The sequence below is a fragment of the Cetorhinus maximus genome, chromosome 1, assembly GCF_964194155.1.
Source record: "Cetorhinus maximus chromosome 1, sCetMax3.hap1.1, whole genome shotgun sequence".
NCBI lineage: Eukaryota > Metazoa > Chordata > Chondrichthyes > Lamniformes > Cetorhinidae > Cetorhinus > Cetorhinus maximus.
Window position 1 is genome coordinate 109,308,415 of NC_135879.1, and position 15,242 is coordinate 109,323,656.

At 42.3% G+C, this 15,242-nt stretch overlaps 1 protein-coding gene across 1 annotated transcript in view; it reads left to right on the top strand.

The window, feature by feature from the left end:
* The window catches only part of ncapg (non-SMC condensin I complex, subunit G), an 82,946-nt gene that overhangs the window by 44,490 nt on the left and 23,214 nt on the right, over window positions 1-15,242 (top strand). The window contains exons 12-14 of the mRNA XM_078545393.1: window positions 7,019-7,198; window positions 8,590-8,700; window positions 13,781-13,900. Of these exons, the coding sequence (XP_078401519.1) occupies window positions 7,019-7,198; window positions 8,590-8,700; window positions 13,781-13,900 (411 nt within the window). The remainder of the gene's footprint in view (window positions 1-7,018; window positions 7,199-8,589; window positions 8,701-13,780; window positions 13,901-15,242) is intronic.

A 15,242-nucleotide genomic window follows, 5' to 3' on the forward strand; every position in this document is an offset into this window, starting at 1 on the left:
TGTGTGTTTTGTGGGACATTCAGCTTTATTAACAAAGACCGTAATTAGTGTTCCTAACTAGGCACTTGCGTTTCGAATATGGAGAATACAGCCCAGGCTTGAACTGGAAGTCCATATGTGGTGCGCTAGCTGAAGGCTCGTTGGATTAAAGCCTCCCGGGTGCCCCTGCCTCCCTGGAGAATGCCCGGGTCAGCACCTACTCCCTCAGCATTTCCTTGTGCATGCTGATCCTCGGACTCACTGCTGGACTCATCGTGTGCGTCTGCAGCCAATGCATCTACGTCTTCATCGCCCACAGCGTTCCCCCCCCTTTCCAGCACAAGATTGGGGAGAGCGCAGCGTGCAACCACCATCAGTGACACACGATCTGGGGGTACTGGAGGCGCCACCTGAGATGTCCATGCATCGGAAGCACATCTTGAGAGGCTCTCTCCACCACAGCCCTCGTGGAGGCATGGCTCCTCTTGTACCGTTGCTCAGCTTCTGTTCTTGGATGGCGGAGAGGCATCATGAGCCACCTTCTGAGGGGATAGCCCTTGTCACCCAGCAGCCATCCATCAAGCCGGGCTACGGCACTGAAGAGCCCCGGCACCTGGTAGTGTCTGAGGACATAGGCACCGTGGGACTGCCTGGGTACCTTGCACAGACTTGTAGAATCGCCATCCTGTGATCACACACTATCTGCCCGTTCATGGTGTGGAAGCCCTTCCTGTTGACGAAGGCACCGGGCTCACCTGCTGGTGTCTTGATGGCCACATGTGTGCAGTCTATTGCACCCTGGACGTGTGGTAAGCCAGCAATGGCCGCGAAGCCTCTGGCTCGCTGTGTCTGGCTTACCTGGACCCAACAGTTGAGGATGAAGGTCATTGCACGCCTGAATAGAGCATCTGTAACCTGCTTGACACAAGTGTGGACAGCTGATTGGGAGACACAGCAAAGATCACCCACCGAGGCCTGGCAGGAGCCAGAGGCATAGAAGTTGAGGGCAGCTGTGACCTTTAGAGCCACTGGCATGGGGTGTGCATCACACAATTCGCAGAGATCTCAGGCCCAATCATCTGACAGATATAGTTGACTGTCTCCCTTGAGAGACGGAGCCTCCTTTGGCACTGCACCTTAGACATATTGAGGTAGCTGCTTCGCCGCCTGTATACCCTGGCAGCAGGATAGTGGTGCCTTCTGCAGCCCCTTCCGCCTTGGACAATCTCTTGGCCCTGGCCCTGCACCCCTTGTGCCTGTGCCTGACCTCCCAAAGGTGGCTTCCCTAGAGGCTGCATTGCACTCCTGGCCTCCTCCCCCTTCTAGCCCTCCCTTCCTCCTCAGAGGAGGTGCCTCCAGTGGAGAGTTCAGCTAGCATTCCCAGGCTAAGGGAAGGCTTCCTGAAACATGCAGGCCCAAAAAAGATCCCTCACTGCAGAGTGCTGACCTGAAGGTTGTGAGTCCAGACCAAGCAGCTGGTATGCGTTTTCAAGTCTTGCAGATCGCACAGGCAAGTATCAGAAACTTTGAAACATCAATATTTGACAAAGCACACTTGCGACCCCACTAAGCCCTCTTATCCCACCCGTGGATGAGGTTTATATAAATGTGCCCCACCTGCCTGCCCGTTGCGCCTGCGCGCCAACACGAAGATTGCATGGGCACTGAAAAATTGCGGTTGATTGGCACGTCAAGGGCCTTAAGTGGCCCGTTAATTAATGGAGGGCGCACATTGGAGAGCATTGTGCACCCGCCGAACGAAATATCGCGATGGCGCGCGGTGACGTCGGGACACTGGCCCGACATCACCGCGTGTCATTTTACACGTGTGCGTGCAGGGCCCGACCTTGCATGCCAACAGGAAAATTCTGCCCATAATGTAGCAAGTGTACCGGATATGGATTTTGCTGGAAAAAGTGATATGTCTAAGCTTTTCGTCTTGCACTCATCAGGGCCCTTGCAAGAATACCAGTATAAGGGGGTAGCAACAATTTATACTCTATTTCGAGAGAGTGATGATTGGTTGGCAAGTGGCGTTGCCATGGCACCAGTGATGATGACTGACAGTTAACTGCCAAGAATTGTTTGAAACTTAAACCAGGCAGATTGACTGGTCAAGGCATTGCCCCGAAGAATGAGTCAGCGAATGACTTTCACTTTTTTTGTTTAGCTGACAAAGACGCAATATCTGTACATGTTCTTTATGTCTGCAAAGAACAGGGCCCTGTGTATTAATATATGTAGCTTCCAGTACATGGAAATGTGCCACACTGCGAGTTTGTCTGACAATCTTAAATTGGTTGTCAGCGTAATTATTAACACATTGGTCAACATTTTTAAAAATAATCCTCAATCACGGAATCACATCTAATGTTGGACACTGTGTTTTGAGTTTTGCAAGCACGGGCTGGTTAGGTCGCAGTTGGGACATGCCGTTTGATACGATCTGCCAGTCTTTGGGATGTACGGCTAAATACCTAGCATCACACTGGCACTAAAATTCATATAACCACGTTACTCATTTGCGTGATAGGCAGAATGACTTTTTGGCTTGATGGCAGCATCCTATTAGTGGCGAATATCACTCGTGTTGCTACTGCATAGTAGCAGCATGAAGCAGCTAGCTTCACCTGTTGTTCAAATTTTTGAGATACCTTGCCCTTCCAGGATAATCTGAGATAGACTGGACACTTTTCAGGGCCAAAAGTGGCAGCCTTAGGCTCATTCATGAGTTCACATGATATACAGCGTGAAATGATCTGATCAGGGTAGTTATTATCCTGCAGGATGTCTTTGACGTGCCCTATTTCAGCATCAGGCTTGCATGGCGAGCAAATGGCTTCGGGCCCTATTTACAAGGTTGCCGATAAGACCAATCTTATAGCGTATGGAACAGTAAGAATTCCAATGCGTTTATTGACCAATGAAGGTAGGCTTGCGGTAGTCCGTGGTAGAGAACCCCCTGGCAGATTTCTCAACTAATACATCAAAGAAGGGGAGTTTATTTGAATGCTCCATTTCACATGTAAGGAAATTGCTACATGAGGCTCCAGATTTAAATATAGCAAACGTTTCATCCACATGTCGGAAATATGCGAGGGGTAGGAGGTTAGGTGTCATTCCATTGAAGACATGTTTCTCATGGAACTCCACAAAAATGTTGGCGAGAACTGGGCCAAGAGGGGATCCCATGGCAACACCATCTATTTGGGCATACATGATGTCATTAAAACTGAACGAGTTGCCGAGTTCATAAGTTCATTGAATACTGATTGACACAATGGTGGCAGGCCTAGATCGCCATGATATATATAGAGCTGCAGCGCAACTGCCTATGGCTTCCTTAAGTAGAACATTGGTGAATAGGCTAGAAATATCAAATGAGCACATGGACACAGCATTGCTGTCGATATGCAAGTCCTGTATGGCCTTTGCAAATGTGAAGGAGTTCTTCATCATGCATGTGGAAAATTTGGTCAAAACTGGTTGTAACAATTTACCCAACCATTTGGCCAATTCATTGTGTGCAGAACCGGGCATAGATAAATTGGAGTGTAGAGGGGTATCAGTTTTGTGTGTCTTGAGTAGCTCATACATTTGCGGACGTAGCGAACCGTGAGGACTAACCCCGTCATATATATCACGGGGTAGCTCATCGCTCTTGCACAAGTCCAGCAAGCGTTTTTTTAAAGCTTGCTTTCAAACAAGTGTGTCCAATCATGTGGAGCGGCAGGTCCAATGGATACAAATCTGGACCAGTCATTAAATGCATTTTGTTGATATAGTCAGACTTGTTAAGGATGACTATTCCCGTACCTTTGTCAGGTTTACTGATGTGTATGTCTTAAGGCCTCTCAACGAGGTATGACATTTGCGTTGCATGTGAAAGTCGAACAGGTCGTTCAGAATCCTGCAATATGCGTGCGCTACATCAGCTAGGCGCACTTTCGACGATTCAGCATCTTCAGTGGACACTGGTTTGTGGGGGAATAGTTGGAAGTAGAAGAGGTCAAACTTAGCTAATACCTCTTCCTGTTTGACTTGGGATGAAGGCACACCAAAATTGAAACCATGCGCAACAGTAAACTACTCGCTTACTGAGAGTACATGGTCAGAGAGATTTGTTACATGTCTGGTGGCCTCATTAATTGTGTTGCCAAACTGCTGCTTAAGTGAGTTTATGGTGTGGACATGTTTCCAACGGGACTGTTATGGTGCGGTCACCTATTGAAGCAATATAGAGGCATAAACAGATAAAATCAAAAAAATGAAAGAAATTTGCTCTCCTCAGACCAAACGCAGTGTAGATCACAGCGTAAATTTAGCAACTCTATTACCAATCTGTTCAATCTCATCTCACGTAAACGCTAGCTCGATCTTGGGACTGTGACTCAGTTTAGCATTATCGATACGTTTGGAAATGAAAACTGGCACAATGTTGGGTTTAATACATGCTTGGAGAAATTCAAAAATGGCTTACCTGTTCTTAATTTACCTGTAAGTTGAACTACGTTGTTTGGTCTTTGTTGTACTTCTGTCTTAGGTATACAAATAGTTGTTTGGTATTACAGAACTTGAGTATTGCTGAAAAAAGAGACATGTCTAAGCTTTTCATCTTGCACTTATTGCAACAATACCAATATAAGGGGGAAACAACAATTTATACTGCATGTGAGAAGATTAGCAACACAAGTGGTATTCGCCACTAACAGGATGCTGCCGTTGAGCCAAAAGGACGTTCTGCCTATCACACAAATGAGGTATATGAATTTCAGTGTCAGTGTGATGCAGGCCGTATGTTCCAAAAACTGGCGGATCGTATCAAACAGCATGTCCCAGCTGCTGTTCGTAACGGGCAGGATACAGACCATACCCAACCAGCCCATGCTTGCAAAACTCAAAACAGTGTCCAACATTAGATGTGATTCCGCCATTGGTCAACATTTGCTAAATAATCCTCAATGTGCTAAGAATTACGCTGACAACCAATTTAAGATTGTCAGTCAGGCTCACAGTGTGGTGCATTTGCATGTGCTGGAAGCTACATGTATTAATACACAGGGCCCTGTTCTTGCAGACAGAAAGAACGTGAAATACGTTGCAACTGTTTCAGCTAAACACAATAAGTGATAGCCATTCGCTGATGCATTCCTCAGGGCAGTGCCTTGACCAACCAGGGTCAAGCTGCCTGGTTTAAGTTTCAAACAATGCTTGGCAGTTAACTGTCAGTCACCATCACTGGTGCTCTCCATGGCAATGTCGTTTGCCAACCAATCAGCACTCTCTTCACACATAGTATAAATTGTTTTCCCCCTTATATTGGTATTCTTGCGAGTGTCCTGATAAGTGCAAGCCTAACAGTTTAAACATGTCTCTTTTTTTCAGCAATACTCAAGTTCTGTACTACCAAACGACTATTTGTATCCCTAAGACAGTGGATTTTTCCAACAGCATTTCATGACCTATCTATCAACTGACTTATTTACAAAAATTCTGGTGCATAGTGTAAGCGCAATTCTGGAAGCATTGATGAACAGCTGGTTGGACAGGAAACAAAGGGAGTGAATAGATATTGTCTAGATTGGAGAAGGATTGGAAGTAGTGTAACTTGATGTTTATGTACATGATTTGGACTTTGCGTAGGGAGCACAGTTGAAATTTTCTCACGAGACAAAAATAGATGGTTTGTCAAAGTGGTTCGAAAAAGACTCAGGAGGATTTAATCAGGTTAACAAATGGGCAGGCAGGTGGCAGATACAATTTAATAAAGAGAAATGGAGTATGCACTTAATAGAAAGATGCTGCAAGTAAAGGGTAAGCAAAGAGATGAAGTCATAAGAAAGGCCTTATGGTTTTAATAAATGGGTGCATATGGTATAAAAATAAAGAAATCATGATGAGGTTAATCCACATTAGAGTACTGTATACAGTTTTGTGACTCAGTATAGAAAGGACATTAAAATCACAGACTGTACAATGTTGATTTATCAGATGATTCTAGAGATGGAAAACTATATGAAGGTAGACTTAAGATGCTGGATTATTTCAACTGAGCAGAAAAGATGAAGATGAAGAGGATAGAAGTTTGTAAAGCGATAAACTATTTTATAAGATGAGCAGAGAAAGACTGTTTCTTTTGGAATGTCAGTGAACTTGGAGCATCAATTTAAAATGGTCACTAAGCGAGTGGGAGAAATGTTTTTACTTGGGGTTGTTATAACATTGAATGCTTTGCAAGGAGTGATTGGGGCAGAGACTATTGTGTCTTTTAAAAGAAGGGGATAAAGATTTGAAGTGGAGGTAAATAAAAGGTTGGGAAGAGAGAACAAAGCAATGAGATTAGTTTTGGTTTGTTCCAGCAAAGATCCATTACAAATATGGGCTGAATCATTTTTTAATTCATTCATGGGATGTGGGCGTCACTGGCAATGCCAATGTTTGTTGCCCATCCCTAATTGCCCTGGAGCATGAGATGGTGAGCTGTCACCTTGAATTTCTGCAGTCTATCTGGTGCAGGTACATCTACAGTGTTAGGGAGTTTCAGGATTTTGAACCAGGATCAGTGAAGTAATGGTGAGATGAAAGTCAGAATGGTGTGTGCCTTGAAGGGGAACATGCAGGTGGTGTCCCCATGTCTTCCTGGGTGGTAGAGGTGGAAGGTGCTTTCTAAGAAGTTTTGGAGAGTTACTGCAGTGCATCTTGTATGTGGTGGCTTTCACTTTTATGATTCTGTATGCTGATTAAATTCTGTATAATCAAGTTTGCTTCTGAATGTATTTCTCTCAATGTTTATAATATATTTTAACTTCACCTGATTTTCATATTACAAACTTAATAATAATTATTAGGGCCTCCTTTAAATACCATTGCAATTTCAGCATGTTGGAATTGAAGGCTAAAGGGGTACTTTACATTAAACAGAGTAGTTAAGAGTTTTGTCTAGAGAAATACTTAATAGCTATCACTACAGTAATGTGAATACTGAGGGATTATTGAATTGCATACAAGCATTTTCCGTTCTACCTTTTTTGCTTTGTAGCTTGCCAGTATCAAAGTTCGACTGATTGAAGCAAAGCAAGCACTGGAGGAGAGTATAGCTCGGCAGGACTTCATTCATGCTTCAGAACTGAAGCAGAAAATTGAAGAATTAGAAAATTGCAAAATTGAGATGATAAAAGCAACTGAACAACCAGAATTCAAAGAAGTTTACACTGAAAAGGTAATTATTTTTAAAGGTAAAGAAAATTTTAGTAATGAACTATAATAACTGTGACGATTAAGTAGGTATAAATACCAGTATACAATATAGTTTTGAATATTTTAGCATGAGTTACTGTCTAATTATAATAGTAAAGTACACTATATTTTTATCGTGCTTACCCCAACCCACATATTCAAATATGGTTGGGAATAAATTTCCGCATTATATTTAATCCTAAAACTATCTACAATTTGTTAATTGAAAAAAAAATACTCATTAGGGCTGTGATCATGCCAGTGCTTAGAATGGAACACTTTTGTATTTCAGGTGCCTTGTGTTAAGCATTTTAAGGTCGGGTGTAGAACTAGCTGTTTACAGAGTAAAACTGCTACTGTACCCCATTGTTAATGTGCCCTTCCTACCCCTCACTGCACCACCAATCACTGCACTAACATGAACTTTCCAGTTTCTGCACCAGCTATTTCTAGTAGCCATTATAAAAGGAACTACAAACTTAATACTACATTGAGCAGTTTTTGTTTTATGGTATCAAACCCAAGCGTTTTCCACTCTTGCAGTCAGCAGAGAGGAACTTTCATCCTGTCACTGGGCTAGTTTCAAAGTCAGATTTCATAGGTGAAAACCTTGTGATCTGCTACATTGTCAAGTTCTGTAAAACTGTTTTATGACCATTGAAAAAATCATCTTATTTTTCTAAAAGGACCAAAAAATAGTTTGTCATAATAATGAATGGCTTATAAAAATAGTGTTCAACTAGTTAAGCTAAGTTATATGTTAGACAATTTTTTTATTCTTTCATGGGGTATGGATGTTGCTGGGAAGGGCAGCATTTGTTGACCAACGCTAACCGCCCTTGAGAAGGTGCTGTTGGTGTGCTGCTGCCTTGAATCACTGCAGTCCATCTGGTATGACTTTTCTGTGGTGGTTTGGTATAACTGAGTGCTTGCTAGGAGATTTTAGAGGGCAGTTAAGAGTCAACCACATCGCTGTGGGTCTGGAGTCATATGTAGGCCAGACCAGATAAGGATAGCAGATTTCCTCCTGAAGGAACCAAATGTGTTTTTACAACAATTGATTCTAGTTTCATGGTCATAGTCAATACTTTCGATTCCAGATTTATTAATTGAATTTTAAATTTCCCCCAAATACAGTGGTGGGATTTCAACCTGTCCCCAGCACATTAATTTGGGCCTCTAGATTTCTAATCTGGTGACGTTACCACTATGCCACCGTCTCCCCTAAATATAGTGAAAATAGAGGTGAATAAGTTTATTAATATTTACAGTATGGTGACAGTTTCCCATCAAATTTGATTAGTTGGCTTATCTTTTGACTTTTCAGTGAATAATATATTTTCCCTTGCATTTTCTCTTTTTTCAATATAAAAGGATGATCCTGAGACTATGTTAAAATGTCTGATCATGTGCTCTGAGCTTCTCAAACAGATGGCTATTACAAAGGGAATGGGCCCAACTCTGAATGGAATAACAGAAGCTTTGGTATGGCTTTCACATTTACTACTTGGCTTCTTTACTGTAACCTAGTTTATAAACCTATATCTGTGTAAATGAAATAGCTAAGATTTCAATTACATAATAGGAAGCATATTTTGTTTTCTTTGAGGTGCCCAACCGTTTGTCTTTGTGAGCCACATTGTATACTGCATGGAGACTGGGAGTTTGGTGGGAGGGCGGTGGGGGCATATACAAAACTTGCATACATGTTCCCATTAATCTTCTAAATTATTGATACCAGCAGATTTTGGTATCTTGGTATTTAAATTAGAATTTATTCAGCAATAGCACTTTCCAAATCTGAAAATTTAAACAAGAAAATCTATAGTCACTAGACTGCCTAGACTTCAAAGACTGCATTGCCAGCAAGACATCTGTCTTTTTTTGAAATTTCATCCAGAAGCACCATTGCTTTACCTTCTTCTTCCCATCAAAGCCCCCTACATGGCTGTATTTAGTTCCTTTTTGCTTGTGACCTCCATCAGTAGCATTCACAGTTCTCTGGTAAGAGTTTGTCACAATTTTGGGATTGTTTTTGCTATGTTTGCTCAACTATTTTTTTTTACAATTCAGAAGCTCATTCCTTTTAAAAGGAATTCTCCAAGGTATGCACAAAAATGTATTAGTGATCTGGCAACTGAGAACTCTGGAGTGTTTGAGTGGCATCAAATTTCATCGGTGGCCCAGATGAGGTATTATTGAAGTAACACATAAATAAAGCAGCATAGTAACATTCAGTATGTAATTATTCATGTATTATATGCCAACATAAATTTTCATATTTAAATGATTATGTGATGAAAATCCTGGGCTCTCCAGGCTGCTGCCAGTCACTAAATCAGTGTTCGCCTCCATCGCCAATGCTCTGGGAAACCTCCGATGTATTTATGTAAACATGCAGTTATATCACACCATACTCTGATTAGAGATGCCACAGCCAATCAGAAGTTTGTCTTGTGATTGATTGATTACTTCCCACTGCCAGGTCAATACAAGGGGGTGGGAGATAAATGTGATTTTATTTCTCAACCCTATTCACTGTATCTGTGAGTCCATTTGGGATTGCGACGCACGGTTTGGGAACCACCTGAGCTAAATAAATTTTCATTTACTTCGATTATAGTAAATTATTCATCAGACCAGGAAAGTATAAAGTTTTGCCCCATTACTTTTAAAAGCTCCAAAAGCATGGGAAGTTGTGACAGATTCCGGACTTCAGCAATGGCTACTTTCTTTTTGAGTGAGAAGATCAAGATCTTTGCCAGACAGGCCTTGCTCCTCTTACCCTCTTGAATCAGAAGGTCTAGCTTCAGGACTTAGAATATATGTGGTGTGGACTCTTCAATGCAGTGCTGAGACAGTGCTGCATGTTGAACTGGATGTTAAACTGATGCCTGTGGGTGTAAAACATCCTATAACACTTTTCTGAGTTTCGTTCTTAGCTCAATGTTTTTCATGAAATGGTGGATAAATGCAAGTTTTTTCTTCTCTTTTAAAGAAGAGCTGGGAGTTTTCTCATCGTCATTGTTAACATTTTCCCTTAACTAACACCAAGAATAAAACACATCAACTGGTCATTAATCTTTATCTTTGTTTGTGGGACCTTGCTGTGTGGAAATTGTTTGCTGCAATAGCCTACGGAACCAATACATTTAAAAGTATTATCTGTGAAATGCTTTGGGATGTTCTGAGATGTATAAATACAAGTTCTTTAGTTCTTCAGGTTTCCTGGAGTTTTTAAGAAATGATTGGTGATATCCTGTTTGCTGTTAGCTGCAGCCAATATTAGTTTTGATCACTCTGGCATGGTTTCTTTTTTTTAAACAAAACCATGCAAAGTATGACTTGTTGTGATGACAAGCCCAGCTGGATGACACTTGAGATGATGCTTCTGAAACACCATTAAGCATATGATGTGTCAAGCATTCACATGTTAGTTAAGCCATGGAGGCCTGTTGTTGTAGCTGCAGTAGAGCTACTTTTACCTGTCTGTAGTTGTGTGTGAAAGTGGGTGCACACGGAGCATCATTCATGCAATCCTATTTCCTGGCATCTCTGCATAGGCCCTTATCTTCCAAAAACATGTCAACTTTGGATTTTCATTGCTGCTAGGAAAAGAAGCTTACCCCATCCTTGCTCTTGATTTTCAAGTATTTGTGGGATGCTTTTTGTATGTTCTACTGTGAAGCCAGATACAGCATACTTGTTTAAAGCTTCTGCCATTTCCTTGTTTCCCATTATTAATCCCACAATCTCACCCTCCTAGGGGACCAATGCTCACTTTAGCTGTGGAAGCTTTTACTGTCTGTCTTTATATTTCTTGCTAATTTTCATTCATACTCCAAATTCTCCCTTTTTTTTTCATCACCCTTTTCTAGCTTCTAAAACTTTCCCAATCTCCTGGCCTACTACTAATCTTCACAGCATTGTACGCATTTTAAAATTTGATAACACCCTTAACCTCCTCAGTTAGCCGCCGATGGTGCATCTTTCTGATGGTCTGTCTTCCTCAGTGGAATATATCTTTGTTTAGAATTATGAAATATCTCCTTAAATGTTGTGGCCACTTCTCTACCGCCTTGGCTTTTAACCTATTTACTCAGTCCATTTTAGCCAACTCAGTCTTCGTACACTTGTGATTGCCTTTATTTAACTTTAAGACACTAGTTATGGATGCACATTTCTTACTGTCAAACTGAATGTGAAATTCTTCCATGTTATGACCACTCTTGTCTAGAAGACCCTTTACTATGAGGTAGTTAATTGATCCAGTCTTGTTGTACATTACCAGGTCCAAAATAGCCTGGTCCCTGGTGGGTTTCAGAACATATTGTTTGAAGGTTATTGCAGTACCTTCCTTGGAAGCCCCCATTATTTCTTGATGTATACTCTGACTTATTGTGTAGCTACTGTTAGGGCACCTATAAACTACTCCCACTAGTGACTTCTTTCCTTTGCTATTTCTCATCTCCACCCAAACTTATTCTACATCTTGATCTTCTGAACCATGGTCATTTCTCACTATTGTACTGATCTCATCCTTTATTAACAGAGCCACCCCACTTTCTTTTGATTTCCCCTTGTCCTTCCAAAATGTCAGATACTCTTGAATATTAAGGCCTCAGCCTTGGCCACCTTGCAACCCTGTCTCTGTAATGGCTATCATATCTTATTTATTTCTATTTCTGCTATGAGTTCATCCATTTTGTTACAAATGCTGTGAGCATTCAGATAAAGAGCCTTCAATTTTGTCTATTTACTGCTTTGGTCCATTCTGACCTTTATTTGCTAGTGTACTCTTATGTCTGTACTCTCTGTCCCTTCCTACAACACTGTGGCAATCATTACCTGTAACATGACCCTGCACTATTGCCTTGTCTTTTCTCTTTAACTTTTTAAATCTCCTCTCATGTGAGCCCTCCCACGATTTAGTTTAAAACTCTCTCTCTACAGCCTAGGTATATGATTTGCCAGGACACTGGTCTCAGTGTGGTTCAGATGAAGCGTGTCCCAACAATACAGCTCCTATTTTCCCAGTGTTGTTGCAGCTGCCCCATGAATCGAAACCCATTTTTTCCACGCCAATTTTTGAGCCACTCATTCGACTCTCTGATCTTATTCACTCTATGATCTTATTTACCCTCTGTGCCAATTTTCTACTGGCACTGGTAGTAATCCAGAGATTATTACTTTTGTGATTCTGCTTTTTAATTTAGCTCCTAGATGCTCACACTTCCTTAATAGAACCTCTATCTTAGTCCTACCTATGTTGTTGTTACTCATGTGGAGCACGACAGCTGGATCCTTCCCCTTCGGCTCCAAATGATTCAGCCTTATCTTTTGCACTGATGTGCTGGGCTCCTCCATCGTTGAGGATGGGGATATTGTGGAGCCGCCTCCTCCAGTGAGTTGTTTAATTGTCCACCACCATTCACGACTGGATGTGGCAGGACTGCAAAGCTTAGATCTGATCTGTTGGTTCTGGGATTGTTTAGCCATGTCTATCACTTGCTCCTTATGCTGTTTGGCATGCAAGTAGTCCTGCATTATAGCTTCACCAGGTTGACACCTCATTTTTAGGTATGCCTGATGCTGCTCCTGGTGCCCTCCTGCACTCTTCATTGAACCAGGGTTGATACCCTGGCTTGATGGTAATGGTAGAGTGGGGAATATGCGGAGCCATGAGGTTACAGATTGTGTTTGAGTATAATTCTGCTGCTGCTGATGGCCCACAGTGCCTCATGGATGCCCATTCTTGAGTTTCTAGATCTGTTCAAAATCTATCCCATTTAGCACAGTGGTGGTGCCACACAGCACGATAGAGGATATCCTCAATGTGAAGGCGGGACTTCGTCTCCACAAGGAGGTCACTCCTACTGATACTGTCAGAGACAGATGCATCTGCAGCAGGCAGGTTGGTGAGGATGAGCTCAAAGGATGTGGATGAGGCTACTGCAGCTGTACAGGGCCTTGGTGAGACCACATCTGGAGTACTGTGTACAGTTTTGGTCACCTTATTTGAAAAAAGATCTATTTGCTTTAGAAGCAGTTTTTTATAGAAGGTTCAGCCGTCTCATTCCTGGGATGAAGGGCTTATCTTATGAGGAAAGGTTGAACAGGTTAGGCCTAGACCCATTGGTGATTAGAAGAATGAGAGGCATTGAAACATACAAGATCTTGAGGATCTTGAGGGTGGATATCGGGAGGATGTTTCCTCTTCTGGGGGAAACTAGAACTCAGGGACATAGTTTAAGAATAAGAGGTCTTCCTCTTTAGATAGAGATTGAATGCGGAATTCTCTTCCACAGTTGGTAGTGGAGGCTGGGCCTTTACAATTTTGTTAAACAGGGAGTCGAGGGTTATCGGTACAGACAGGAAGATGGAGCTGAGACCACAACCAGATCAGCCATGATCTTATTGAATGGTGGGGTAGGCTCAAAGGGCTGAATGGCCTACTCCTGCTCCTTAGTCCTATGTAGATACTTTGCATAGTGTAACTTATTATTTTGTAAAATTGTACTTAGCTTCTATTTTCTTTCTAAAATATGCCTTTCTGCAATTTTAGATACTACCAAGCATTGCAAGTGTTAATCCTGCAGTAAGAAACATGGCAGTCTTGTGTTTGGGTTCATCTGCATTGCACAATAAAGATTTTGCGATTCAGCACCTGCCACTGTTGTTACAGGTAATTAGTAGACTGGTCTATAATTGAATCAATCTTACACTTCAATTTTCTGTTTGTCATTTCCTGAATTTCATCCAATGTAATGTGGATCAACAGATAGGATTGTCCCATTAAGTACTGTATGTTCTTCCATTTTAACTTTGGAAAAGACTTTTAATAAAAAGGAATATGCATTAACACTTGTGGATTTCTGGGATGTTGCTGTCACTGTGGTGGAGACAGGTCTTGGAGAAAAATGGGATGAGGTTTGGGGGTAGCAGGGTCATCTGTTGGTGGTGGCATTTTGGTTTACCAGAAAAAAAATAAACTCTGTGGGAAGGTACTGATGGTTGTAAAGTGACGCATGGCTTCCTTTGAATTTGAGGCCCCTTTAATTGCTATGGAGACTGGTCACCCTTAAATGGACAAGGTACCTGGGGGCTCTCGGAGCTGGAGGGTCAATCAGAGGTCTTCCAGCTAGAGGAGCAGCAGGCTGGGATGGCAGATAAGTAACAGAGAGGGTGCTTCAATATGTAGACACCCTCTCACCAACATTTTTTAGAACTTCAATTAAAAAATGGTTCCTGCAGTTGGCCTCATTTAATTGCACTTAATTGCTCCTGACGAGCCTAACTGGCTACCCGCTGCATAGGGCATGTTGCCCTGCAGATCCAATCCCGCCTCTGCTAAAATGGTTGGCATTAGGAAATCAGCATGCCAGCCAGTGCCAGTATTTTCGGGCCCTGTCATTCTTGTCCCTGGTAGTGCTTGAAAATTCAGACCCCTGGGCCTGTCAGCAGTGGACGGGTGGGGTTGGTTTGTTTGGTGAAATACAAGTAGGTTTGAGGAGAAACTGAAAAAATGGTTTTCAAAACCAGTGCAAATTACACTCTGATAGACGATTATGCCCAAAGTGAAAATTCTTGCCTAACTAATCAGGAAGAAGATAATTGAAACTCATATCATGATCAAAGAACAGATTTGAATTTAAAGATATTGGACTGGATTTTCCCCTTTGAGGTGGAAATTGAGAGTTGGGTCATTTCCTGCCATTGTGATCGCGCCTGCTGAGTGTACCTGCCTGTCCACCTTGTTTTCATCACACCGAGTCAGAGGCGGGCTGGAGTTGGGGCTGCCACCTCACCAGGCAGAGCAGAGGCGGATGCTGAGGTGAACGGATGAGAAGGCCCACCTCTGTTTGCTGGGACATTAGTCCAGTTCAGTAGTGAGGCCCACCAACCCTCAATTCCTCAACCTCCCCATACCCCCCGCATGTCCCCCTGCATATCTTCCCATTCCCATATTCACTGCCCAAGCCCGCTCTCCCAATATCATAAAGAACTCTTGATCCCTATCATAACAT